The sequence below is a fragment of the Delphinus delphis genome, chromosome 3 (assembly GCF_949987515.2).
Source record: "Delphinus delphis chromosome 3, mDelDel1.2, whole genome shotgun sequence".
Lineage (NCBI taxonomy): Eukaryota > Metazoa > Chordata > Mammalia > Artiodactyla > Delphinidae > Delphinus > Delphinus delphis.
Genome location: NC_082685.1, coordinates 10052627 through 10079169, shown reverse-complemented (window position 1 = coordinate 10079169; position 26543 = coordinate 10052627). Strand labels below are relative to the sequence as shown.

The 26543-nt window shown below is 56.8% G+C and overlaps 2 protein-coding genes across 5 annotated transcripts; one reads left to right on the top strand and one right to left on the bottom strand.

The window, feature by feature from the left end:
* Window positions 1-1987: 1987 nt before the first annotated feature.
* On the top strand, window positions 1988-17889 carry ADGRE5 (adhesion G protein-coupled receptor E5). 3 transcript variants are annotated; one of them, XM_060007853.1, is made up of 20 exons: window positions 1988-2171; window positions 5582-5632; window positions 5851-5970; window positions 6526-6681; window positions 10006-10137; window positions 10697-10843; window positions 11313-11459; window positions 11548-11594; window positions 11723-11800; window positions 13262-13439; window positions 13523-13630; window positions 13851-14074; window positions 14665-14844; window positions 15667-15858; window positions 16105-16331; window positions 16459-16525; window positions 16660-16751; window positions 16837-17005; window positions 17092-17196; window positions 17281-17889. In XM_060007853.1, exons 1-20 carry the CDS (start codon window positions 2144-2146, stop codon window positions 17308-17310), a joined length of 2478 nt encoding a protein of 825 aa, XP_059863836.1. In that variant the 5' UTR covers window positions 1988-2143; the 3' UTR covers window positions 17311-17889. The 3 variants fall into 3 exon arrangements, with proteins under 3 accessions (XP_059863836.1, XP_059863834.1, XP_059863833.1); XM_060007850.1 differs by lacking the exons at window positions 10006-10137; window positions 10697-10843 and having other exon boundaries at window positions 1992-2171; XM_060007851.1 differs by lacking the exons at window positions 10006-10137; window positions 10697-10843; window positions 16837-17005; window positions 17281-17889 and having other exon boundaries at window positions 1989-2171; window positions 17092-17185.
* Window positions 17890-17985: 96 nt separating this feature from the next.
* DDX39A (DExD-box helicase 39A) lies at window positions 17986-25911 on the bottom strand. Of its 2 annotated transcripts, none has more exons than XM_060007849.1 (11): window positions 25822-25911; window positions 21992-22203; window positions 21731-21858; window positions 20793-20885; window positions 20254-20437; window positions 19429-19547; window positions 18964-19095; window positions 18766-18875; window positions 18518-18662; window positions 18233-18380; window positions 17986-18137 (listed from the first exon to the last, which is right to left on the bottom strand). In XM_060007849.1, the coding sequence occupies exons 2-11, from the start codon at window positions 22197-22199 to the stop codon at window positions 18121-18123; spliced, it is 1284 nt and encodes a 427-aa protein (XP_059863832.1). In that variant the 5' UTR covers window positions 22200-22203; window positions 25822-25911; the 3' UTR covers window positions 17986-18120. The 2 variants fall into 2 exon arrangements, with proteins under 2 accessions (XP_059863832.1, XP_059863831.1); XM_060007848.1 differs by having other exon boundaries at window positions 25769-25883.
* Window positions 25912-26543: the final 632 nt, after the last annotated feature.

Genomic DNA, 26543 nt, shown 5'->3' with positions numbered 1-26543 from the left:
CAAAGGCCCTGAGGTCACCCCATGCCTGGTGTTTTCCATAAGGAAAACTGTAGCCAAGCTACCGAGGAAAGAGTGGGAGGAGGTGAGGGCAGGGAGGTGACAGCAGAGCAGGCCGGGCCTTATGGGCCGAGGAAGGACTTGGGGTTTGACTCTGAGTGAGGTGGGAGCCATGGAGGGTGCTTGAGCAGAGGAGGGATGAGATCTGACTCAGGTGTTCCCAGGCACCCTTGGGCCACTTGGAGGGGAAAGGAGTGGGGGGTGGGGTGAGGGGGGGATGTCCCTCTTCGTGCCTTCCCCAATCCTTCTCTCCTATATCACTCATTCCTTCCTTACCCTGCTCTGTGAGGCCAGTAGGCAGGAATTAAAATCCCATTCACCAGAAAGGAAAACTGAGCCCCAGGATGGTTAGACCTGCTCCAAGGGCCCAAGACACATCTCTGGGGGAGGAGAAGGCATGATTGCAACCCTTGGGCAGTGGCTCCCCCAGGCTGGAACCCCTACCCCCCAGCTTTTTCAAGCACCAGCTGTCAGACCTGTGGGCCTGTGGTGGGGGGAGGTGGGGGCATGTCCAGCCCTGGAATTTCCAGCTCTAAGGGAAAAAAGCCAAAAATCCACCTTGGGCCTTGTCTGTCCCCCTCCCCTCCCAGTCTCCTCCCATGTCCACACCCCTCCCCCTGAGGAAACTGAGGCACAGAGAGACCTCAGTTACCCTGATGGGACCCCTTTCCATGCCCTGTCCAGGTCAAAGGGACAGGAAGAGCAGGAAGGGGTTAATTTTAGGACTGGGGGTGCTCCACCATCCCTGGGATAATGCTTCTCTGCCTCTGGCCATGAGTGACCTTTTTTTCCATGACTGCAATCCTAACCTTTTAAACTATTATGTACTTAATATTTTATTTAATTTTCTAAGCTTTTGCATCCTTGAATCCATTCATTTAAAAAAGAATCTTTATATTGATGTCCTGATTGGGAAACCCTTCTCACTGCCTCAAATAGTCTGTAAATTTACAAATAAATAAGAACACAAGGAACATAAACCATGGATTCTAGCTGGAAAAACCTCAGGGCCACCAAGGTGTTAGCACCCAGTAGAGACTTTCTCCTGGACCTTGGGCTCATTGCAGGGACCTGGGGACTGAACTGCCTACCTGTGGATCTCTGCTTAGCCACTTGTTACCTGCACCTCAGTTTCCCCCTTCTGCAAAATGGGAATCATAGCAACACCTGCCTCGAAGGTATTTCGAGGAGTAAATGAGTTAAAATAGATAAAGAGATAACGCTAGGCAAATCAGGCCTGGCTCACATTAAGTGCTTTCTAAATAATAGTGTTTTTTAAAACAAATGATCAGAAGGCTTGAGATAAACCAGTCATATGACTTATTTGAAAAGGAAACAACTCTCCTATCATGTGATTCTCTGTTGATTAGTGCAGTACCCAGGAATGCCCCAAATATAAGTTTCCTACCAGGTGAAACGCTGACCCAGAAAGGCCAGCTCCAGGAGCACGGTGGCCCCGAGATTCCGCAGTTTCTCTTCTTGGCATCAGCCTGGCATCCGTGAGGACCCCTTTGTGCCCCTCCCCCAGCTCTTCTTTGGACTCTGGCCTCTCTGTGCCTCAGTTTCTTCATCTGGAAAACAGAGGAGGAAGGTCCTGTTAGCTCAGAGGCTGGCCCTGGGGACTCAGCACGACGAGGCAGCGAGCACAGGGTGGTCCCCCAACGTGGGTGCCCTGAGCTATTATTTCTGACGTGGCTCCTCCCCAACCTCAATGCCAGACAAGGAAGACTTCCTCCTTGCCCCTGGGATCAGCCAACCCGAGTACACAGGGGCCAGAGAGTTCAGACACTCAACGGGCAGGTTGTGCCTCTGTGCCACGTTTGAGTGTGTGTGAGTGTGTGTGTGTGTGTGTGTGTGTGCGCGCGCCTGCGCGCGCAACACACAGCGCCCCTGGGTCTGTGTTTTCACTGCACTTTCCTGTTGGTTTTCAGCTGCCCCGCCAGCTCCAGGGAGGGCACTGGGCCAGTGGCTGTCCCCGCCTTTATAAAGGGCTGGTGGGCCTTGGGGAAGCGTGCACAGCTGCCCAGCCTGGAGACACAGAGAAGCCCTGCCCTATCTTCTGCTTCCCCTGCGGGCAGCTTAGACCATGGGAGGCCCTCACAGCGTCTTTCACGGTGAGAATTTTGCGGCCCCGTGGGGTGGGGGGCAGGCAGCAAGGGAGCTCCTGACAGCACTATGGGGTTCTCCGGCCCCCTCTTCCCCGGGGAGAAACGCAAAGTGCGGCTGGCAGCTCTGGGGCCAGGCCCGGAGGAAGCCACATGGTCAGGCAGGGGCTGAGGGCACATGGGGAGAGGGGCTGGTAGTGCCCAGCACCCCCAAGCCGTGGCAGGATCCCTCAGGGTGCTCTAAGAGCCTGCCCCCTCTCCCAGAGAAATCTCTGAGCGCTCCCAAAGCGGGGAAACAGGTTTGGGGAAGGAGAGGGGAAAAAAGTGAGTGCTGGGACTCCTGAAGACAGCCGGGCATAGGGGAGCGCTGCGGCGCTGGAGGGCTGGGGGGTTGGGGTGGGACCTCCCCATTGAGGGGGTACCCCCAACCTGTCCCCCACTGTCTCAGTGGCATGGGGCAGCCCCAGAGACCCTCATTCTGGCTCCCCTGGGCCCAGCTTGGACTCAGCCGTGGGTGGAAAGGACTTTGCCAGTGGACGGTTTGAACTTGACTTTTGCTGCGACTTCCCCAGGGCCTCCCTTCCCGCCCCACCCAGGGTGGCTCTACCGGTTATCGTGGGCAGCTGGTTGCCAGGGCAACCAAGCAACAAAGAGAATGAAGAAATGGCATTTGGGGTACCAACCAGAGCTTCCCCAGGCCACAGGGACGGGCTTCCCTGTGCTGGCCCGGGATGGCGGGCGTGAGCCCAGTGGCTCCCAGACTGGGAAGCAAGAAACTGGAATCTGTGTGGGGCACACCTGATGGGGGGCGGTGTGTCACCGGAGCCAGATCTCGCAGCCCCTGAATCTCACTTTCCACATCTGTAAAATGTGGCAAGACTGGTCTTCACTTTATAGGACTGTGTTAAAGGTGAACTGAGTTCGTATGCAAACTATTCCTGGTTCACAGAATTAAGTAAACGGTATTTATTATTATTATCATTTCACTGGCTGGTCTGGGGGGTAGACTGGGGGGTCCTTAGCAGGAGGATCAAGGAGAGGACGACTGCCCCATCCCCACCCCAGGAATCTTACGCCTCAGGGCTCGGCGGGGGGAATGCAAACCAGATGGGACTGGGAGCAGATGACCAGCGGCTCCACTCCCAGCTCCTGTTTGGGCGACTTCCAAGGACCCAGATGGAGAAGTCCTGGCCCAAGAGCCTCTGTGGTGGGGAAGCAGTGCCCAGCCTAGGCAGAGGTCACAGGGCACAAAACAACCGTCCCATCCCCCTGCAGCAACTGGGAACCTTGACCCCCATCAATTCCACCTTTTCCAAGCTCCTCTGTTCACCAGATTCTTCCTGAATCTTTTTCTGGGCTCCAAGCCTCAGTCTGTCCATCTGCAGAATGGACACAAACAGGGCAGTTGTGAACGTGAAAGTTGCTACCGGGGACTTTGGGAGCTGGGGACAAATCAGCCCAGGTCCCATCCTACCAGGGAAGGCCATTTTGTGGTGTGTCATGCAAAGAGGCACTGAGCCCCAGCCAAGGGGGAAACTAGCCAAGTCCGGTGACCAGAGAGGAGGACGAGAGAAATCCTCACACGAGGGAGGGGAAGGACATTCCAGCCTCAGTTTACCCTGGCTGGGAGTGCTTCTGGGAGGGACTCTTGCCCACCGCCAGCCCGAGGGGTATCAAGTTTGGACCTAGGGGCTGAGTGGTCAGGGGACCCCCCAGCCTGCACCCTTGACAGCCCCACAAGCTTTGCGCACGATGCTGGACCCCAGAATTCCCCTGGGAGCTCCCTCCAAAGGCAATGGGCTATGAGTCATCCGTTCCCTTGGCCCAGGAAGTGACTCATGCCTGCCCTTCCTCCCGGCCCCCATCCCTCCGCCCACCGCCCCTTTTGGGTCTCCCTGGATCGTTGGGGTCTGCACTGCCTCCCTGGCATTCCCACGTGGGCAGGGACCGGCCGCCTCCCCCAAGCCCTCCCCATGCCTCCACCTGTCGCTGAGCTGCCCTCACCCCCTCCCTCCCTTTCCCTCTGTTTCCATCCCACCCCCTTTCTAATTGTTTTTCTCTATCTTGCTCTCAATCTCCATGTCTGTGTCTCTCTGTCCGATCTCTGCCATTTCTGTCTCTCTCTGAGTGTCCTGTTTCTCTGTCCCTCTCTATCACTGTCTTAACTTCTGTTTCTCTCCATCTGTCTCTCCTCATCTCTCTGTCTCTGTTTCTTTCTCCCTCTCTCTCATCTCTGTTTTCTCTCCATCTCTGTCTTCTTGTCTGTCTCTGGTGAACCGTGAGGAGATCCCCATCTCTAAAGCCCCTGATGACTTGAGGAGGCCCCGAGAGTGGGGTGCCCCTGAGCAGCAGGTACAGCCGGGGAGGAGGTGCTCGTCCAGCACCACCCCCAACGTGAGCCCACAGCATCTTCCTGTGCGCAGGGGCGGCTAGGGTGAAATGTCACCACTGGGTCTCAAGACAGCCATCAGGGCTGACAGATATTGTGGGCGTGGTGTGCATGCACCTGCGCCCCCAAGGACGGCTGTGTGGGCTGGAGGATCTTAGATTCGGGGGTGGGGAGGATCTGAGAAAACACCCAGTCCTTTTCCTCCAACCCCCTCATTCTTACACAGAGAAACGTTGCACGGGGAACTCTACTCAATATTCTGCGATAACCTCTATGAGAAAAGAATCTGAAAAAGAATGAATACATGTGGGACTTCCCGGGCGGTCCAGTGGTTAAGATTCTGAGCTTCCACTTCAGGGTTGGATCCCTGGTCGGGGAACTAAGATTCCACATTCTTCTCGGTGCGGCCAAAAAAAAAAAAAAAAAAAAAAAAGAATGAATATATGCATATGTGTAACTGAATCACTTTGCTGTACGCCTGAAATTAACACAACATTGTAAATCAACTATAATCCCATATAATTTTTTTTCAAAAAGAAAAGAAACGTTGATGACAGTAAACACTTTGACACACCAGGTGATATTCGGAGGCTTACTTCTCACACTACTCTAGGAAATGGGTCCCGTCACCATCCCCATTCTACAGAAGGGGAAGCTGAGGCTCTGAGAGCTGAGGTAACCTGAGCACAGTCCAGAATTTGAACTGTGGCTGCCAGGCTCCAGAGTGTTTGCTGAACTGTTGCCGACAGAGCCCACAGGTCCGTGGGAGCCAGGACCCCCTCGGTGCTTGGGCCCCTTCTCCATCCCTCAGTTTCTGAAATCCACCTCCAGGTGACAGGTGGCAGAGCCTCTGGCCATGGGTGTCCAATCTCTGGGAGGTGCCACGTACTCACTCTCTCCTTGAGCAACGGACAGAGCCCAAGCCTGGGAGGGGCCAACAGCCCCCTTTCCACAGTTGCTTCTCTCTTAGCATTGCATCTGCCCTTCCCTGCTCTGGTGACCCCCTTGACCCTCCCCTTCTCTGTTCCAGTGCTGTGTGTCTTGCTGACTCTGTCGGAAGCTGGGTCCCGGAACACCACGGGTGAGTCTGCTGGGAGCAACTCAGTCCACAGCCGGAGCCTGGGGAAGGGGCCCTAGACCCTCACCCACCCCCCTCAGCCCAAACAGGAGAGAGGCCTGTTGCAGGGGGAAGGCCAGGGTCAAGCCTCCCCAACACCCCTTCTTATGGAGATGATCCTGCCCCCCTCCCCAGTCCCTGACTCAGCCCTCACGTTCTGACCAAGGTCTCCATCCCCACAGCCTGTGCTAGGCGGTGCCCTGCAAACTCCTCATGTGTCGGTGACGACGTCTGCCGCTGCGCTCCGGGATTCAGTTCTTCATCTGGGGAGGACTTCACCAACACCTTCGGCAGCTGTGATGGTACAGAGGCTTGGGGGTGATGGAGGGACATGCAGAGATTGTGGGGTGCAGTCCAATGCCCGTGGGGGGACATGGGTGTTGGTTGGGGGCTTCAGCCTTTCTCCTCAGGACCATCATCAAGGACAGAAAAAAGAGAAAGGAAAAGCTATGAGAGAGGTGGAGAGATGAGACATGAATAAACATGGCCTCCTGGAGAGAGAGAGAGGAGCTGGGTCTCCAGGAGTCTGGAGTCTGTGCCTCAGTTTGCCCTTTCAGGACTGAGGAGGGGGATGCAGAGCTTCCACCCACCCCCGACTTCAGCACTTCCCACGGTGTCCCAATCTGGGGTGCCAGCCAGAGGGCCAAGAAGAGCAGAGCTGATTGCACAAGCTTCAGGAATGGCTTGCTCCAGCCGCAGCCCAGCCTCAGCAGTATTGCCTGAGAGTCTAATTCTTTCTAAAAAGACACTGATTAGGCATCAGGACCAGTGCTGGGGAGCCAGGTAGGGGATGGGGATCTCTGCCCTGACCAAACTCACGCCTTTGGGAGGTGACCCTTTGCCCTGCTGTGTTCCAGACATCAACGAGTGTGGACCACCCTTGACAGTGTCCTGTGGAAAATTAGCAGACTGCCAGAACACGGAAGGGGGCTATGACTGCATGTGCATCCCAGGATATGAGCTTACTTCTGGGGCAACAGTGTTCAAGAATGAGAGTGAGAACACGTGTCGAGGTAAGAATGACCCGCATCTTCCACTTCTCCATCCATGAGGTTTGGGGTCACCCAAATACTGAGGCATTCCTGTAGCATCCAGGGGTCAGGGCTTTGGTTACAGGTGTAGCACCCAGGTCTGAGTTGGGACAGATGTACCTGTGCCTTTCCCACCTGCACAGAGAGGCAGGGCGGCATGAGCCAGGGACCCAAATCCTGGCTTTGCCACCTGATAGCTGTGTGTGTGACACTGGCCAGGATACTTATTCAGAAATCACCGTTAACATGTGGGATGTGATAATACTATTGCGAGAGTATGGCTTTTTTTGTTTTTGTTTTTGTTTTGCGGTACGCGGGCCTCTCACTGCCGTGGCCTCTCCCGTTGCGGAGCACAGGCTCCGGACGCACAGGCTCAGGGGCCATGGCTCACGGGCCCAGCCGCTCCGCGGCATGTGGGATCTTCCCGGACCGGGGCACGAACCCGTGTCCCCTGCATCGGCAGGCGGACTCTCAACCACTGCGCCGCCAGGGAGGCCCTGTTTTGTTTTTTTAGAGTCTCTATCTTTTACAGATAAAAACAAAAGGAGCTTTGCCTTTTATTAACTGTGTGATTTTGGACAAGTTACTTCACCTCTCTGTGCCTCGGTTTACCCATCTGTAAAAAGGGGGTGACCAATGGCGCTTATTACCTCATAGAATTGCCAGGAAGGCATAGGAGATCACAAAACACAAAACAGTGATGGCTGTTGGGTTTTTAAATTATAATGATTATGAGTTAATGTACCCTTTCCAGGACGGGCATCCCTGTGGTTTGTGCCCCACGGTGGGTGCTCGCGAGTAGCTGTCCCAGTCCATCCCCTTACCAGGGACCCCGGAGGAGCCTGGTCTCCACACATCACCAGGTTTTGCCCCCTTTCCAGAGGGGGCAGGCAGGCAGGGAAAGGGGCAGATGGGGCCAGCAGTGGACAGACAGGAGCCACGACTCCAGAGAGGGGTCCAGAGAGGGGATTAGACGCGAATACTGAGGACGGGGAGGGGAAGGTGGGAGGTGAGGAAGAGGCTGAACCCAGGGTCCAGAGGACCCTGAGTAGGGTCCACAGGCCCACCCTGCGGCTACCTTGGTCCCAGCGCCTTCCCTCCTGCCCTGCAGAGGGAGGGCGGCAGAGCCTCCCTGGTGGGAGGGAAGAGAGGACCTGCATCTATGTGGAGGTGCTGCTGGTCCACAGGGGCCTCTGTGGGGGTATGCTGTGCTTGAAACCTGTGGCCTGGCCAGAACCTTCACGTGAACTGGAAAAATGTCCCTCATCTCCAAGGTGAATACTGTGTGTTTAGGGAATGGAGAGTGAGCTGGTTTTCCTCTCCCACTTGCCTCCTTGGCTGGACACCCTTGTGCAGTCAGGAACCTGCACAACTGTACATGGTGGTCATGGAGCCCACTCAGTGTGCCTTGGCTGGGGGTGCCACCCACCCACTGTTGTGAGCCCCTGCAGAGACACAGATGAACAAGAGTGAGGTGTGAGAGGGAGCTCTACGGACCTCAAGGAGGGTGACTGCGAGAGAGTAGCCTGCTGGTTTGGACCAGAGTTTGCTGCCTGAAGACCTAGCTCTGTGACTGGCTCAGCTGGACTGTCTGTGCACCCCTTCCTCAGCATTCCAACCTTTGCCACACCTGAGGATGTGTCCGCCCGTGTCCTGGCCGTGGGGTCCGCTACGGGCAGGAGACACGGGCTGCTCCCTGGGTTCCTCATCCCACTTTCTCCAGGCATCAGAGGGCCGTCTTGTGCACGTACCTCATCTCCCAACCCTCTCTGAACCCCAAGGCTCAGAACCCTTTGCAGAGGGTCACTTCCAGATGTTTGGAACATCCCCCCGGCCACCTGGCATCTTATGTGCGTGAAACAAAAGAGTGGCTGGCATTCAAGATACTCAATGAGGTCACAGCACCGTGTGTTCCAGCACACTGTCTGCCCTCTTCGCCGCTCTTAGTGACTGCTGGGAGGAGACCTGCCCCTCTGGGGCCCTCTCAGACCCCCTGGGCCATGGTGGACCCTGGGACCCTGTCCAGAAATGCGGGAGGAGGGAGATTCAAGGACAGGTCCACCGTCCCTGGCCAGCCCTGCCCTGGCTCAGCAACCTGCCTGGACAAGATGCCTCCTGGCACCCTGACCCCAATTCTCAGCCACTCAGCTTCCATCTATTTCCCCACACAAGGCTCCACCCTGACCCTCCCCAGTAATTCCAGTTCACGGACCCGAGGCAGCTCTGATGACTGGGGCCTGGGAGAACGTTGTGTCAGGGGTGGGCAGGGTGACATCGAGCCCCCAACACACTGGAAGAATCAGATGAACAAAGAGGCTCCCATCTGGACCAGATGACAGGAGAGGTTGTCATCAGGGATCATTGCCCCTGGCCTGACCCTCTACCGAAGAGATCAACCCAGGCCCCACGATGACCCAGACCACTTGGGGACAGAAGACGGAGGCTGAGCCCCACTCAGCAGGGTCCACGGGTCTACGTCCCAGGTGAGAGGCCAAGGGCCAAGATGACAGAAACACCTGCCACCCTTCATGCATGACACCTGCTCCCTGCTCCAGCCACCCAGCCATTGCCCACTGCAGGCCTTGCTCAGACGTGGATTCTCACCACTTCCTGCCAATCTAGGCGATGCCTTCGTGGGAATCAGAAAAAGGCACCTTCAGAGGCCCAAGGCTGCCTGGCCAGACGTCAGCCCCACTGTCCAGCACAGCCTGGTGCCCACTGTCCAGGTGGCCCTGGCCTTTCCGGCATCACCCTCATTTTCTGTGCCACTGCCCAAAAGCCTCGTCCTTGAGGGGCGTGGCTCAGGGGTGGGTCTTGGGGCATCTCCATGGAGCTGGAGTCTCAGAGTTAGCGTGGACAGGAGAGTGCTGTCCCGCCAGGGTCACCAGGATCCAAGGAGAACTCAGCTGACAGCACTCCCTCTGGGGGAGTCAGGACAAAGCCCATCACCGGGAGCCAAGATGAGGCCTCCCTGCTCAGGGAACACAGCATTTCTCCTGCACTCGGTTCCCAGGAAGGCACGCCCAGGCCTGTGTCCAAATCCTTAGGCTGGGACACAAGCAGCTGTGATGTCCCCACCACAGCTGGGAGCTTCCCAGGGAGGCTGAGAGAGCCAGAGCCGGCAGACGGGGGAGGACTTGGGTCACTCCTGGCCACGTCTGGACAACAGAACATCTGGGCCACCATGCTCACCCACGGGATGCCTCCATGTGAATTAGAAAAGACCCACTCACCGACGGAGAGAGAGCGGGCCCGGAAGGCTGTCCACAGCTGCAGGCATCCATCGTCGTCTCCTTTCCCTTGCAGATGTGGATGAATGTCAGCAGAAACCCAAAGTCTGTAAAGGCCGCAGTGTCTGCATCAACACGCCGGGCAGCTACATCTGCCGGTGCCCACCTGGCTTGAAGCTCAACCTGGAGGACCCAAGACATTGCACAGGTAGAGGCCCTGGGAAGACAGTGTGAGGCTGGCCTGGAGCTGAAGAAGGAGTCGAGGTGGTCCCTGGAGCCTGAGGAGGAGGGAGAAGAGCCTCAGGTTCCTGCAATGCCAAGGGCCTGCCCGGGCCCTGCCCAAGGATTCGCCTCCCCGAAAGGTCCCACCACAGGCCAGGGAGGCGGCAGAGCCTTCTGGGCCTGGGGTTCCCTTGTGGAGTTCCCTGCCCCTGTGAACATCCCCAGACCTCGCCCCTTCCTCATCTGTCACATTCGAGCAGAGGAAGCTGTCACTTCCTGTTCCCAGAAGGGGAACCTCAGTCCAGGGCTGGACTTCCGGACCCCACGACTCAGTCTCCCTCCTGGTTTTACTATAAAGTGGGGACCATGGCCCCTGCCACGCCCATCTTGCAGGGAGGCTACCTTAAGGTGCTTTGAGGGTGAAGTTGAAGGTCACCAGGTGATGGCACGTGCAATCACAGTGGCGTCCTTGGTGCTGGGCAGTGATAAGCGGGTACAGTGAGAAGTGGAAGTGGGGGCGCCTGACCCTCTGGCTTTGTCCTCAGATGTGAATGAATGTACCTCGGGGAGAAACCCATGCCACAACTCCAGCCACTGCTTCAACCTCGTGGGCACCTATAAGTGCCACTGCCGTCCAGGCTGGAAGCCAGTTCCTGGGGCCCCCAGCAGCCCAAACAACACTGTCTGCGAAGGTTCAGAGCTCAGATGCTATGTTCTTGGAGACCCACACTTAAAACATCTGATCACATATTCAGTGGCACCCACCCAAACCAAACAGAAAGAATGCTGGGGGAGCCCTGCTGTGCCAGGCATTAATTTTTTGGGGCTAAATGTCAAAACATCTGGGGGTCCTGGAGAAGGAGCTGGGGTGCCAAGAGATAAGCTCCCAGGGACTCCAGGCAGCAGCTAATTACTGAGACGAAGATACTTCAGTATTTTCACAACCTGCCTATCTGCATGGGGCCCCCCTGCTATGTGTCAGAACTCTGCACACTTCCCGTAAATAACCTCAGCGTGCACCGTTCGATGATGTGCAGTCAGCAGGTGGCATCACCTCCGGGCGTGGGAGGGGGCACTGATATGGGAAAAAGAGGGGCACAGAGAGGAGAGGGGCCTCATCAGGGCTGGGACAGAGCCAGACCCCCTTCTTCGTGTCCCCAGATATGGATGAGTGCAGCTCCGGGAAGCATCAGTGTCACAACTCCACCATCTGCGTCAACAACGTGGGTTCATACACGTGTCGGTGCCGCCAAGGCTGGGTGCCCAAACCCGGATTCCAGGATAAGCAAATGGGCACCATCTGCGAAGGTACCTGTCCTGACCTGACCCCAGACCCCCTCCTACAACAAGCACAGACACTCTCACACCTAATGAACTGCTGTCCTGTCCCCTGCAGAGATCTCCTTCCCCACCTGGACCGCACCCCCTGAAATCAAGAGCCAGGTGAGTGGCCCCAGCAGGGAACAGGAGACAGGAAATCTTCCACCCAGCTCACCCTGTCCACCCATTTTCCCCAAGCTCCCCCATCCAGGATGAGGTTCTCTGACCCCCCTTCTCTCCCCTCTCTCCAGAGTCTCTCTGACTTCTTTGAAAGAGTCCAGAAAATGAGCATAGACTTCAACTCAGCCTTGCCTCAGAAAACCATCCAGGTAAGGGCAGGCCCTGGGGGGGAACCCCAGGACAGTATGGGGTGGCTGGAAGATGCTTCAGTGTGAGTGGAGATGCCCAAGCAGGGGCCTCTGTGTCTGTATGCACAATATACACACACACCATATATATACATTGTACAAACACAGACATACATACACACCCCAAAATGTACACACACACACACACACACACACACATTTGAGAGGGATATAATGGCAATAGAATGAAGCAGTTGAGAATTTCACCTCTGGAGCCAGGCCTCAAGGTTCAAATACACCCCATCCTACCCGCTGCCACTTCCTGCTGTGTGACCTCAGGCAAGTGACTCCCCCTCTCTGGGCCTGTCTCCTCACTTCATAAATGGTGCCTGCTTCATACAGGTGGTGAAAAGGTTTAAATGAACTAATAGAAGTAAGGCTCAAAGAATAGTGTCTGGCACACAGTATAAGCAGTATACGTAAGCTTTGGCATATGTCCTTAGCCTGGTAGAAATATTGAGCCCCTAAAAAATAATAATAATAACTTTTAAAAAGAGAAATATATGAGGAACTTCCCTGGTGGTCCAGTGGGTAACACTCCACACTCCCAATGCAGGGGGCCTGGGTTCCCTGGTTGGGGAACGAGATCCCGCATGCATGCCGCAACTAGTAAGAGTCCTCATGCCCCAACTAAAGATGCCGCATGCCGTACAAAGATCCCATGTGCTGCACCCAAGACCCGGCGCAGCCAAAATAAATAAGTATTAAAAAAGAGAGAGAGAGAGAGAGAGAAACATGTGAGCCCCTTGTGTCATTTAAAATTTTCCTGTAGCTACATTTTTAAAATACAAAAGTAGGGCTTCCCTGGTGGCACAGTGTTTGAGTCCACCTGCCGATGCAGGGGACGCGGGTTCGCGCCCCGGTCCGGGAAGATCCCACATGCCGCGGAGCGGCTGCGCCCGTGAGCCATGGCCGCTGAGCCTGCGCGTCCGGAGCCTGTGCTCCGCAACGGGAGAGGCCACAACAGGGAGAGGCCCACGTACCGCAAAATAAAAATAAAAAATAATAAGATATAAAAGTAAAGAATAAATTTAAGAGTAAAAGTAAACAAGTGAAATTAATGTGAAAATTGCATATAACCCAATAGATTCAAACTATTACCATTTCAACGTGGAGCCATATTTCAAGCGACACCTGTGGCTCGGGGCAACCATTCTGGGGCAGGAAAGGGCCTGTGCCTGATAAATGTTAAGCGCTGTCGTTGTTATAATACGTGCACGCAGGCATATACTCAGTCCCCTTACTTGTCTTCTGGCTACTGCAGTGTCTTGAAGATTCCCCTGTGTCTGTCCCCCAGGCAACCCAGGTGGTTCTCCAGTGTGTACCCCAGTTGTGGGGGCGGGGTGAGGGGAGGTGAGATCAGGGTCCTTCAGGCAGCCCCTGTGGTGCAATGACCCAGCAGCTGTCACCCAACACCCACAGTACCTCATCATGTCACTGGATGACCTGTTGAAAACCCCAGGGGACCTGGAGGCCTTGGACCTGTCTTCCAGGCACCACACAGCCACCTACCTGTTCTCAGGCCTCGAACAAATCCTGAGGACCCTGGCCAAAGCCATGTCTAATGGCGCCTTCATCTACCATTCTCCTGGGGACACAGGTGAGACCCCGTCCTGCTCCGCCCCAGCCCCAGGCCCCCCTCATACACCCAGAGCCCCTGATCACTGCCCCCTGTCCCCTCAGAGCTGTCCCTGATGGTCCAGGAGCAGGGGAATGGAAACATCACCATGGGCCAGAGCCAGGCACGGATGCTGCTGGACTGGGCCGTGGCAGCTGGAGCCGAGAAGTCCGGTAATGGCAGGATCCGGAGTGGGCACCTGAGGGAGAGGGATGGAGAAGCTGGGATATGGCTAGGGGTGAGATTCCGAATATGCAGCAACTGAAAACTGACCCATGGGGAGGGACTCCAGGCATCACAGTGGACTGGTGAGCCTGAATTAGACATCTTAGGAGGGAGGATGGGGCACAGAAGGAAGCAGAGCAGAAGGTAGCCAGCGTGTCTGTCCCCCAGGTCCCACCGTGGTAGGAATCCTCTCCAGCCCGAACATGCAGAAATTGCTGGCCAATGCCTCTTTGGACCTGGACTTGGAGAAGCAAACCGAGCTGAAAGAGATCTACGAAAGTCCTGTCCGCGGTGCCCAGCTCAGGCTTCTTTCAGCCGTCAACTTGGTCTTTCTGAGCAACACGAACACAGATAAACTCAACTCCAAGGTCACCTTCGCCTTCTCCCACCCTGTGAGTCCTTGGGTGGGGAGGGGGGTTCAGCCCTACTGCTCACCCCATGGCCAAGGTCACCGTGGTCCCTCTGCAGCCTTTGTTTCCCCACTTCCACCCACTCTGCTCCTTCCTTACAGGTATCTCAGGGCCTTTGCACTTGCTGTGCCCTCTGCCTGGGACACCTTTCCTCCACATGACTCAGTCCTTTACCTGTCTCCAGTCTTTGTTCAAATGTCACCTCCTTTTCTAGGCCTTCCCTGACCTGCTTATTTTAAATTACAATCTGTAATCACGCCTCACCTTTTCCCTTTGCTCTTTTCTTTCTTTCTTTTGAACTCAGCACCTTCTAACACACTATCTAGTTTACTTATTGAAAATTTATTAGGTTTATTATTTTCTATCTGTCTCCCCCACTAGTATGTCAGCCCCAGAAGGACAGGGACTTGTGTCTGCCCTGTTTACTCCCGTGTCCCCTGGCCTGACGCACACAGTAGGTGCTCAGTAGATAAAGGCCAAATGAAAAACAGCCCTCTTTGGGTTCAACCCAAGCCCAGTACCCAAGAGTGGGATCCAGGCTAACCTCTACCACCGCCCCTACCTGCTCACAGTGGGAGATGCCCGGGACAAGGCAGGAGCTGATCTGCGCCTTCTGGAGGAGTGACAGCAACAGGAGAGGGTACTGGTCCACCTCGGGCTGCCAGACGCTGGGCAGCGGGAATGGCAGCACCACCTGCCAATGCAATCACCTGAGCAGCTTTGCCATCCTCATGGCCCACTACGATGTGGAGGTGAGCAGACCAGGGGCCATCCGCAAAAGCCCACAGGGGGCACGGTTGGCTTCGGTGAGACAGGCAGCTGGTTCTTCGGGGTACGGTCCACCTGATTCTGTATGGCTGCACAGCCCAGGCGGCCCTACACCACACCTCCCAGCGCCTTCCCTGGGACCCCCCCAGACCTCCACATGACCCAGCAACTAAACAGAGTGGCCTGGCACTGCAGGCCCTGCTCCAGCCGGTGCCCCTCTGACCGCTCACCCCCTAACAAGTTGTTAAATATCCCTAAAAGCTCCTGAGGGAGCACAGCTTTCTGTATGTGGCCTCAGAGGGACCCATAGATACGCTGGGCCATGTGAGTACCTGGAATGGGCCAGGCAGAGGAGGGGAGGCTGGTGGTCCAGGCCCAAGGCCCAGGAAGGACAAAAATGTGGGTTTTGAGGAGCTCATAGGTGTGGCCAGGTGTAGGAGGGGCAAGAGATGAGATAGAGATGAGGGTCAGAGAGATGGGCTCATCAGTGTTGGGAAAGAAGGTTGCAGCCATTGAGGCCTCACTGGGGACGTTCTCAGGAGAGCTGTCTGGGTGTGTAGTGGAGAAGCCCATCCGGAAGAACTAGGGATCCCTGCTGCACCCATGGGGGTGGGGGGGGCGGTATTTAGGATGAGACACAGCAGGTTTACTCAGATGTTGATGGCAGAAGAGGTGGGGGGGAGATGAGCCACTGATCAGAGTCCTACAGGCCAGGTCCCAGGTGCCTGCTGGTGGTGGGGCCCACAAGGAGGGCAGGAAGGCCTCAGAGCACTAATCGAGTCCCGCCCACCCCGTCCTGCATCCAGGACTGGAAGCTGGCCCTGATCACCAAGGTGGGACTGGCTTTGTCGCTGGTCTGCCTGCTGCTGTGCATTCTCACCTTCCTGCTGGTGCGGCCCATCCAGGGCTCGCGCACCACGGTGCACCTGCACCTCTGCATCTGCCTCTTCGTGGGCTCTACCATCTTCCTGGCGGGCATCGAGAACGAAGGCGGCCAGGTGAGGCCCCGCCCCGTGGAAGGCCCCACTCTCGCCTGAGCGCTAGACCTACCTGCGAGGGCCCTGAGTGGAATAGCCCCGCCCACTCCCAGCTGGGTCCGGTGGTCGGGCCCGGGAAGCCCAGGGCCCCGCCCATTCGCCCGCTTTAAACCCCGCACGGCCACGCCCTGACTCCGCCTGCCATCCGGCGTCGGGCCCGCCCATCGCTGACGTCACCTGTCCCTCCGCCCCGCCCCCGCCCCGCAGGTTGGGCTGCGCTGCCGCCTGGTGGCCGCGATGCTGCACTACTGCTTCCTGGCCGCCTTCTGCTGGATGAGCCTCGAGGGCGTGGAGCTCTACTTCCTCGTGGTGCGCGTGTTCCAAGGCCAAGGCCTGAGAAAGCGCTGGCTGTGCCTGATCGGCTACGGCGTGCCGCTGTTCATCGTGGCCGTCTCGGCAGCCATCAAGAGCCAGGGCTACGGCCGCCCCCAGTAGTGAGTGCGAGGTGGTGGGAGAGGGCCAGGGCGTGGAGGCTGCACCCAAACACAGTGCCCCTGCTCGCCTGTGACCCCGCCCTCTGGGCTTACTGGGTGCTGACCAGACCCCTCCCTTCTCGCCCAGCTGCTGGTTGGACCACGCCAACGGCTTCCTCTGGAGCTTCCTGGGACCTGTGACCTTCATCGTTTTGGTAACTGCCTCACTCCCCACCCCACACCTGTGGAAACCTGAGGTGCTTGGCTCCACACTGAGCCGGCTCCACCGGCTTTCTCCCTGTGAGCTCCAAGGACACCCCCTAATCCGATTTCTGTGCTCCCCACCCAGTGCAATGCTGTCATCTTCGTGATTACTGTCTGGAAGCTCACTCAGAAGTTTTCTGAAATCAACCCAGACATAAAGAAACTAAAGAAGGCCAGGTGAGAGCAGGGGCAGGGAGGGGGCCTGGCAGGAGCGGGTGTGGGAGGCGAGGGCCTTACGCGGCAACTGCCCGCCTCCCCGCAGGGTGCTGACCGTCACCGCCATCGCCCAGCTCTTTGTGTTGGGCTGCACCTGGGTCTTCGGCCTGTTCCTCTTCGACCAGCGCAGCTGGGTGCTGTGCTACGTCTTCAGCGTCCTCAACAGCCTGCAGGGCCTCTTCCTCTTTGTGCTGCACTGCCTCCTCAACAAGAAGGCGGGCTGCAGGCCGGGCTGCGGGCGGGGCTGGGACCCTCGTCCCGGGGCCCCTCCTCCCCTGACCTGGCACCCTGTGCCCCACAGGTGAGGGAGGAGTACCGGAGGTGGGCCTGCATGGTCACCGGGAACAAGTACTCCGAGTTCGCCACATCCACCTCTGGGTCTGGCTCCAGCCAGAGTCAGACTCAGGTAAGGGCTGAGCCTGGAGCGGGGGTGCAGGCCATAAGGCACCTGGGCCTGGGGTCAGTTCTCACGGGGCTCCTTTCTCTCCAGGCCCTCAGGCCCTCAGAGTCTGGCATGTGAAGGCGCCGTCCTGGCCGGGCCAGCGGCTCCCGTGGCCTCCGCAGCTCCTGCACATGCTGAAGACCGCCTCTCCTCTCCCACTGCTCTGCTCCCTCCTGCCCTGGTCCCCATACGCACCATGGAGAGGAGGGTGACAACTGCCACCTGGCACCGTACTCCAGAATACCCAGCCAGGGTGGAGAGCCGGACCTACTGGGCCTGCTTCTGGCTGCCTCTCAGCTCCACCCTAGCCAGGACCCAGGGCAGGGGCAGAAGCTGGCCCAGGACTGCAGCCCCTTGCCCTGGCACACAAGGCCCAGACAGACTGAGGGCTCCTGTGCCCAGCCTGGCCCTCCCCGCTCATCTGTCTTTGCTACAGAACAAGAAGCCAGGGTGCTGGGGCTCAGCACCGGTTAAGCTAAGACTGAGGTCAGGGGTGGGAGAAGGGCAGGGCCGAAGGCTCATGGTACAGAGGCCCATCTGCCCCCAGGGCAGAGGGTTCTCACTGATGTGAAGGCTGTGGATACTGTGTAATGTTTTTTATCTGTATAAAGCTTTCAGTGTTGACACTTAAAATTAAATATCACGTTGACATAGAAAGTGGCATTTCTTCCTGGCTAAGGGCTCGGAGACCAGGCCCATGGTTTTCCACCAAGTGCCGAGAGCTGACAGAAACAGACAGGGTGGGAGCCAGGCTTCCATAATAAAAATTTATTCTTACACAAATCTACAGCTTTTAAACAGTAAAAAGAAAGGCCCACTGTCACCTAGGAAGAGGACTTGAAGCAACATGTGGGAAGCAGGGAGGCTCCAGGACATCCGGGCACATGGTTACCGGCTCTGCTCAACTGTAGGACACACACAGGGAAGGTCAGTGAGGAGGGGGCGGGGGGAAGAAAGGGCCCCACCGCCGTGGCCCCCCAGCCCCGTCTGAGCCACTTACTGTATGTGGAGATGTCTATTTCTTCTGGAAGCTCTGCCACATTCACTTCAAACCGGTCCTGGACATCATTGAGGATTTTGGCATCATTCTCGTCAGACACGAAAGTAATGGCCAGGCCTTTGGTACCAAAGCGACCCGCACGGGCCACCTGCAGGGAGACAGGAGCAGGGGTCAGGCCACAAGACACAAGCTGGGGATCTGAGAACAAGCAGGGAGAGGTCCTCATCCAACACCAATCCTGGGAAGGGGGCACCAGGGAGGGGACACCTCTGGGGGGCCACTCACGCGGTGGAGGTAGGTGTCTGAGTCCTCGGGCATGTCATAATTGAAGACAATGTTGACACGCTCAATGTCCATTCCTCGGCCAAACAGATTGGTGGCCACCAGGATCCGCCGCTGGAAGTCCTTAAACTGCTGATAACGTGACAGGCTGGGTGCAGGAGGAACAAGGGGCGGCCATCAGATACAGGGATCCTGGGTGGCGTTCCCCTCCAAGGGGCCTGCCTGGGGCTCTGAGGGCGGCATGCACTCACCGCTCCTCCTGGGCCATGCCCCTGTGGATGGCAATGGCTGGGAAGTTCTGCTCCACGAGGAGCTGGGCCAAGGCCATGCAGCGCTGCACCGACTTCACAAATATCACCACCTGTGAGGGAGGGGGCGGCAGTCAGGGCCAGAATCCCTCCCAAAGGCTTAGAGCCCCAGGACAGGCCCCAGGAGTGCGGAAGCATCACCTGGTTAAACTCCAACACATCCAGGAGGTCAAAGAGCTTGCGGTTCTTCTCACTGTCCTTAAGTTTGACGTAGTACTGCTGCAGCCCATGCAGCGTGAGCTTGGTTTCGTCGTCCACAAACACCTCCATGGGCTGTGCCGGAAGGAGAGGAGGAAGGGGCAGGCAGGGCTTACTTCTGGGCATCCTGCCTGCCGAGAACTTTCCAGGAGCGACTCCTTTGCTGCAATGCTTCCAGAGAGCCTGCTGTACCCCAGTAAATACTCCTCTCTCAGCAGCTGCATCTAAGGTCTGGTCTGGCTCTAGTGTAAACCAAGCTCTCAGCTCCCAGCGTGACAAGCGAGGAAGAGAACTCCGCTGCCTCCCAGCATTCGTGTGCCGTGAGGGCAGTGTAGGAGTGGGGGAGCAGCAAGGGCCTGGACTCTAGGAGGCCAAAGCTACTGCACCGAGGTCTCGGCCTCTACTCACGTCTTGCATGAACTTCCTGCAGACGGGCCGGATCTCCTTGCTCAGGGTGGCGCTGAACATCATGCACTGCTTCTCGTGGGGTGTCAGGCGGAAGATCTCCTGCACGTCCCGCCGCATGTCTGGGTGGGGAGGGCAAGAAACAGGTGGGCGTGAGCGCCTGCCAGACCACGACCCCCACCCGAGACCAGATCCAGCCCCTCCCAACCTGTGCCAGGGAGCCGTTGGCACCATGACGAGGGCGGTGTGAGCGAGGACTGGCTGGAGGGGAGAGTCCCAGGTGCCTGAAGGCCCGGACTCGGGGTGAGCACAGGCGCGGGAGGAGCGGCAATCCACTTACACGCTGCCAGAGCGGAGCAGCCGTGCCAGCGCGCCTCGAGCCACGCTTCAGGGAGGGGAGCCTGAGGCAGAGACAGCCGCTGGGGTGAGAGCTGCAGCCGCCTCCCAGGACACAAGCCCCATCTCCCACCGGCCCTGTCAGGGCTCACTGAGGGCAGGCAGGGGCCTAGAACTAACCCAACAGGCAGCGAGGCCACGGTACTCTGAGGGCTAACGTGGACATATGCCTGGACACGGCTCATGTGGGGTGCCATGGTCCCACTCAAGCTTCAGCTCAGAAGCAGCAGGTCACTCTGCCGACACCAGAACTCGCCCTAAAATCGCTTACAGGAGACCTGAGTGCTGGCCACCCACGGGATCCCACTTCAGGGAAACCTCCGGCCTGCCCTGTCAGGACCCGCCTAGCTCTGACATCTGGGGGGCTGCGAGGGCGAGGAGGGTGCGGCTGCGTGGGCCTCCACAGCCCCCAGACCCAGCGAGGACACTCACCCAACTGCTCCAGCATCTTGTCGCACTCGTCCAACACGAAGTGCTTCACATTCTTCAGGTTGAGGCTCCTGTTCCGCACAAGCGCCAGGATCCGGCCCGGCGTCCCCACCACGACATGGGGACAGTTCTTCTTCAACACCTCCTCGTCCTTCTTGATGGACAGGCCCCCGAAGAACACAGACACCTATGCAGGCGGAAAGCTCCTTTCACCATCTGGCGGCCGAAAGCTCACCCCCCCACTCCGTGCCTACGGCCACTCAGCTAACAGCCCGCCAGCAGCCCCCCAGCAGGCCTGGTGCCTGGAGACAGTGGAGGCCTGAGTCTGGCCCCAGCTTCACCGAAAAGCAGCCCCAGGGCTGGGACCGGCACAGGCCTCTGGGGGCCATGCATAATTCATCAAGCTTTTAAGGAGCAGAAACCACCACAAACCTCAAAGGCAGCCGCTGCAGCCAAGCCTGGTTAATGCTGGCTGGGCTAGAGCCGAGGCCAGCAAGGCTGCAGAGGACCACATGGCACCCAACCTGGCCTGAGGGGCTCACCTTGACGCTGGGCATGTATTTGGAGAAGCGCTCATACTCCTTGCTGATCTGGAAGGCCAGCTCTCGAGTGTGGCACATAACCAGGACCGTCACCTGTGGGGCCGGTCAGGGAGAGACACTCAAGACAGTCCCCTAAGTCCTCCCCCGGCCAGAGCCCACGCCGGTGCTCATCCCTTGGCGGCCCCCAGCCCTTGGGCCATTGGAAGGCGCAGTCCAGATGCCTCCATCTTCTCACAGCCCGCTCATTCTCTGTGTCTTCTCACAGCTACGCAGCTGTGACTCCCTACGCCAGGTCCTGCACTGAGGCCTCAGTAAGAGTTAGATCCAGCCTAGCTGGTGACACGCCCCATGCTAACAGCTTCCTGAGCCTGCCCTCGGGCTGGCCTGTGACCACCAAGGGGAAGGCTGCCCCTGCCTCTTGGCCCACAACACCAAGCACTGAGACCACACCATGGCCTTGAACAAAATCCTCCTCTCCTTGACCATCCAGCCTAAGGTGGGTAACAAGGGCTCATGCACCTATACGCAGCCCAAGGATGTGTGCCCCAGCATGTCAAGAATGAACACCAGCATGCACCTCAATTATCCCCCAAAACAGGGGACTACAATGTTCACGACATGAGAAGTACAGCTATGGCCTGTCAGCAATAACAACAGGAACAAAACCGTATTCAGTGTAAGCCCACCTTCGTAAGCGTGTACGATCTAGAAGAGCACATATGGAACGAGCAGCCGTCTTGCTGGATGGCCAAATTGTGGGCACTTTTTAGTTTTTTCTCTTGGCTTGTCGTCTTTGGGGCGATTTTGTTACAACTGAGTACTGTGTTTAATTTTAAAAGTCCAGAAAGAGGATGCAGGAACAGGGATTTTTAAAAAGAGGAGCCATGACTCCTGCTGCCTCAGGTAGCTTGGGCCTAGGAAGGAGGGTTCCCACCCACCTGTCCGTTGACGGGCTCAATCTGCTGCAGGGTGGCCAACACAAAAACCGCTGTCTTGCCCATCCCTGACTTGGCCTGGCACAGGATGTCCATGCCCAGGATGGCTTGTGGAATACACTCGTGCTGGACTGAGGGGGAGAGAGCATATGAGCTATCAGAAACCAGATGTTCCCTCTGTGCAGGCCCCTCACCGGGTGGCTGAGGGGACCACACTGAGGCGGTCAGAGGCAGGCCTCGGCGGGAAGGACCAGGGAGGCATACCCTCGGATGGATGCTCGAAGCCACAGTCCACTATGGCCCTCAGGAGCTCAGGCTTCAGCAGAAAGTCCCGGAAGCCAGAGCTGTGGATGGAAACGTAAGAACCCTTGACATCTTTCTTGGGAGCAGTTGGAGCGCTCTCTGGAGGAGCCTGGGGCTCTTCATCTTCCTCATAATCCAGAAGCTCGTTTTCCACATCCTGTTCCGCCATGGTGCTGAGAACAGAGGAGGGAGGGAAGGGCTGAGGGAAGCAACTAAGGTGACTGATGCATGCAGGTAAACCCACCCAGCGTGGGAGAAGAGGGAGATGGCTGCACAGAAGCTGCAGGCTGTTGACACAGGTCCGAGAGGGGCGAGGTGCTGGCGTCAGCTCTTGTGAGCTGGCACAGAAAGCCACCCAGCCACTGAAGTCAAGACCGGACATCGTTCTCCGATCCCTCTTTAGCTCACGCCCGACACTGACAACAACAGCAGGTCCCACCACTCCATGTGTGCAGCACCTCCCAGCTTCTGCCTGTTGTGGCCACATCTCCACCATGCCCCGCCAAGCCACCTCACCTCTCCCTGCGCCCTGCCAGCGACGCCCACACGTGCACCCACACCCTCCGCCTCCAAGGGCTTCCCACTGCTCTAAGCGAACCCCCAGTTCCTCTCCGCCCGCAACCCTCCCCACTGGCCCCTGCCCACCTCACTCCACGCCACCCCTTTCAAACCACCCCCAGCTTTATCGGGCTGCTGATACTCATCGAGCCCCTACTCCAGCTCAGGCCGCCCACCCCCACCCCTGGGAACGCACCGCTGCACTGCTTCCAGGTCTCTGCACAAATGCCTCCTTCTCAGCATCAAGGTCAAGGCCTCAGACCAGCTAGCTTCAAGGAGTCCCCTCCCCTTCACTCCCCAAGGACCCCACCCCCACCCCGCTTTCCCACTCCCGACCTGGATATGTGGCTGCCAGGATGCTGGAGAGACAGGAGCTTATGAGGAAGCAGTGTCTGCCCAGGCCCAGCTACTCCTGCTATTTGTGGTCTGCACAGGGGAACAATTAAGTGCTCTCATGGAAAGACCTCCCGTTGGGCCCAGAGCCAATAAGAATACAGCTGAGATGGTAAATGGAATTAATACAAAGCACGCTCACCGCCTGGCTTCGTTTAATCCAATACAGAGCGCCTACTGGGTGCAGGCTGCAAGGGACCCAAACATGAAAATACTGCCTTACTCCTCCCTGCTGCAACCCAGCCTCCAGACTAGGGGCTGGAAGTACTAAAGCAGTCCCTCTTCTTCCTGAGCTGGATGCTGAGCGTCCCGGGCCCAATTTCTGGCCCTTCTGCCACTCATTCTCTGTGACCATCAGCCCCGGCGCTTTAACCACCTCTGTGCAGCCTCCCAAGCTGTGTCTCTATGGAGACACAGACTCCATACTCAGTTACCTAGCTGCCTCTTTCACCTCTCCCCCTGGAAATTGAGGCCTGTTTCCCCCATCTCAAAAAAGGCAATTCCATTCTCTAAACTGTTGTCTTTTCTCTCTCTCTCCCTGTTCTATCAGCCAACAAATCCCGCCAGGTCAATCAGACCACTTCTCACCCCTGCTACCTTGCCAGTCTCAGGCTGCCATCTTTCTTTTTAGATTAGAATAGCTTTATGGAGATATTCACATGCCATACAAGGCACCAATTAAAAGGTACAATTCAATGGTTTCTTGTACAGTCATACAGATGCGCAATCCCTGCCACTATCAGCTTCAGCACACATTTCCTCAAAAAGACGACGTCCTTTAGCTACCATCCTATGCCACCAACTCCCTTTGGCAACCACTAATCTATTTTCTTCTTACGAATTTGCCTATTTTGGACACTTCATGTAATGGAATTATACAACACGTGATGGTTTGCCTTCTTTCACTCACATGTTTCCAAGATTCGTCTACATTGTAGCCGTGTATCAGTACATAATTCCTTTTCATGGTTGGATAATATTCCTTTGTGCTGCGATACCAGTTATTTTATCCATTGTCAGCTGATGGACATTTGGGCACCATCATCTCTTGCCTGGATTATGCCAATAGCCTCCTTGTTGGTCGGTCTCCCTGCTTTCCATCCCCGACTCCCCCTTCCATGCCCCTCAGCAGCTGGAGGGAGCTTATAAAAGCTAAGTCAGAAAACGTCACTCCTCTGCTCAAAACCCTCTACAGGTTCACGCTGCGTTCAGAATAAAACAGTCCTCACCACAGCCTACCAAGCCCCACACAACCTGACTCCCTTTACACTCAGACCTTATCTCCCCCATCACCCTCACTCACTGGCCTTGCTGCTGCGCCTCAAACATGCCTCAGCGCCTTTGCACTTGCTGTTCCCACTTCTTTCAGACCTCTGTTGCTCCAAAAAGGCCCGTTGGCCCGACTAAAAAAGAACCCCCTCCAGTCATGTCAGTCCAGCACCTAGTACAGGGCCTGACATACATTGTGTAAGCACTCAACAGCAATGGCTGAATGAATGGATTTAGAATCAGGGCCTCAAAGCAGAGTTTAGGGGCTAAAGTTAAGCATGTATCCTTATCTGATTCTTGAAAGAAGCAATCTGATACCAACACTGGCAAAGACAGGAAGGAGTCAGTCCCCAGGCATCAGAGAGAAGAACAGGAGCCAGCAAAGGCCAGTCCAGAAACCACCAGACCTTTTCAGGGAATGGAAAGCACTGGCTGCTTGAAGTAGAGGCAGAAGACAGAGCTGGAAGAGCTGGTTAAGCCCAGGGCATTCATACTTAATTTGCTAAACAATAAAGAATCGCTGACTAAGCTTTTGAGTTGTGACTCAACCAGGATTTGCCCAAGAACAAGTGACTCCAGAGAAGATGGAGTCGGGTAAGAGACCAGCAGCAAGGAAAACCAGACACCCAATTAACTACAGTGGTGGCATTGTTAAGTAGGGGAAAAGATGGTGGAACACCCTACAGGGTGGGACCACCCCCTGGGAGAAGCTCAGACAGAAAAGAGCCAGAGTCATCTACTCTGGGCTTCAAATCTGGGAGTAGGTGGTGTATTAAAAAAAAAAAAAAATTAGGAATTCAAACAAAGTCTTTTTGTTTTGATGGGGAGACAAATTTGCGGACAGACTAAGTTTGATATACAAAATTTTCTAGACTAAATGACTAGACAGGATCTAAAGCTCAAAACAAATTAGATCAGGAAAGGATCTGGCGGTGTTTGTTCCACCCAGAGAGGGTGGCCGAGACAGCTGAGGCCCCAAGAGTTGATGAACTTGAATGCTGACACCAGAATAATTAACAACTCTGACTCGCACGCGTACCCTTTCACCCCGAAGTGCTCCCAGCGAGAATTTCTACCTAAGAGTTTGTTCCTTACTGAACATCTTTTTTGCCCGAAATCTCTGGAACCACGAATCCACCCCCTAAACACGAGAGTGGGGGAGGGGAGAGTCTCTCGAACTCGGAGAAGACCGTCAGATCTACAAGCTCCGGCTTCTCCCACCGCGGCCCCACACCCCGGCGTCGCCCCCTGACGCCCTCCCCGAATCGCATCGGGGCTCCTCGAACAGGCAGACCTCCCCCAGAATCGGGCTCAGCCCGCGGGCCGCCATGACAGCCTCTGCCAGAAGCGGTCTCCACACCCAGCGCGCCAAAGGCCGGCCCGCCCCTTGCGCGTGCGTCCCAGCACCCAACGGCCGCCAACGCGCGCGCCGGACACCAAAGCCGCCCCGCCTCCCCTCGTCTCGCGCCCAGTCTTCGTCCTTCCCTCAACCCCTGGCGTCTCCCATCGCCCGCTCACCCGCAGGTCCGACGTCTCCACACCGCGGGCCCGCACCTGGGCCCGCCGCTCACCTGATTCCTCGTTCACCACCGCGTGCTGCGAGGACCGCCACCCGACTCCTGTTACCGGTCGCGCGCCTTGACACAAGCTATTGCGTTTCCTGTCTCGTGGGTCCGACTGCGGCTCGGCTCACTGGACCGCTCGCTTTTCATTCAAAAGGGACGGAAGCGATGATTGGATCCTGCGGGAGACGTCTGGAAGCTATTGGTGGAGAGTGGAAAGAGGGCGTGCCTCATGCCTCGGATTCATTGGTCAACCTGAAAGTTGGCGCCCGAGTGGGCTGATTGAGGCGGGCGTCTGCCAGCGCGCTGTCTTGTAATCGAGGTTGTGACCTCGGTAGGTGCCGCCATATTTTGTACGGGCAACTGAAGCCTGGATGTGGGCCCGGGGTGAGCGTCTCGCCCTTATGAAATATGGTTTCTACGCCTTGCTCAGAACTTGGTGTTCGAAGTGGATGTCCATCCGCGAACTCCTGGTCCCGCAGAGTGGAGGCTCTGAAAGGGTTCTGAGAAAGCTTGGGAGCTTGGAATGACTCCAGCGTGGAGAGGACATTTAGCACCAGCAGTGGGAAAGGGGCCCCTCAGGGCGTGGGAGTGAGAGAAATGGTCCTAGGACACAATTCCCGTTTGCTGAGAGTCATTTCCTGGGTCAGACACTGTGCCAGTGACCATGCAGGTTCAGGCCATAAAACCAAAACCAGATGTTTTCGTCATAAAACTTTTTTGTTGTTGTT

Excerpts from the sequence above, each read along its gene's own strand:
- ADGRE5 (XM_060007853.1), top strand. The coding sequence starts at position 2,144 with ATGGGAGGCCCTCACAGCGTCTTTCACG. Across the intron at positions 10,138-10,696 it reads GGACCCAAGACATTGCACAG|ATGTGAATGAATGTACCTCG; the intron begins GTAGAGGCCCTG and ends CTTTGTCCTCAG. Across the intron at positions 16,526-16,659 it reads CTGTGACCTTCATCGTTTTG|TGCAATGCTGTCATCTTCGT; the intron begins GTAACTGCCTCA and ends CTCCCCACCCAG.
- DDX39A (XM_060007849.1), bottom strand. The coding sequence starts at position 22,199 with ATGGCGGAACAGGATGTGGAAAACGAGCTTCTGGATTATGAGGAAGAT. Across the intron at positions 21,859-21,991 it reads CTTCGAGCATCCATCCGAGG|TCCAGCACGAGTGTATTCCA; the intron begins GTATGCCTCCCT and ends TCTCCCCCTCAG. Across the intron at positions 18,381-18,517 it reads CAGACACCTACCTCCACCGC|GTGGCCCGTGCGGGTCGCTT; the intron begins GTGAGTGGCCCC and ends GTCTCCCTGCAG.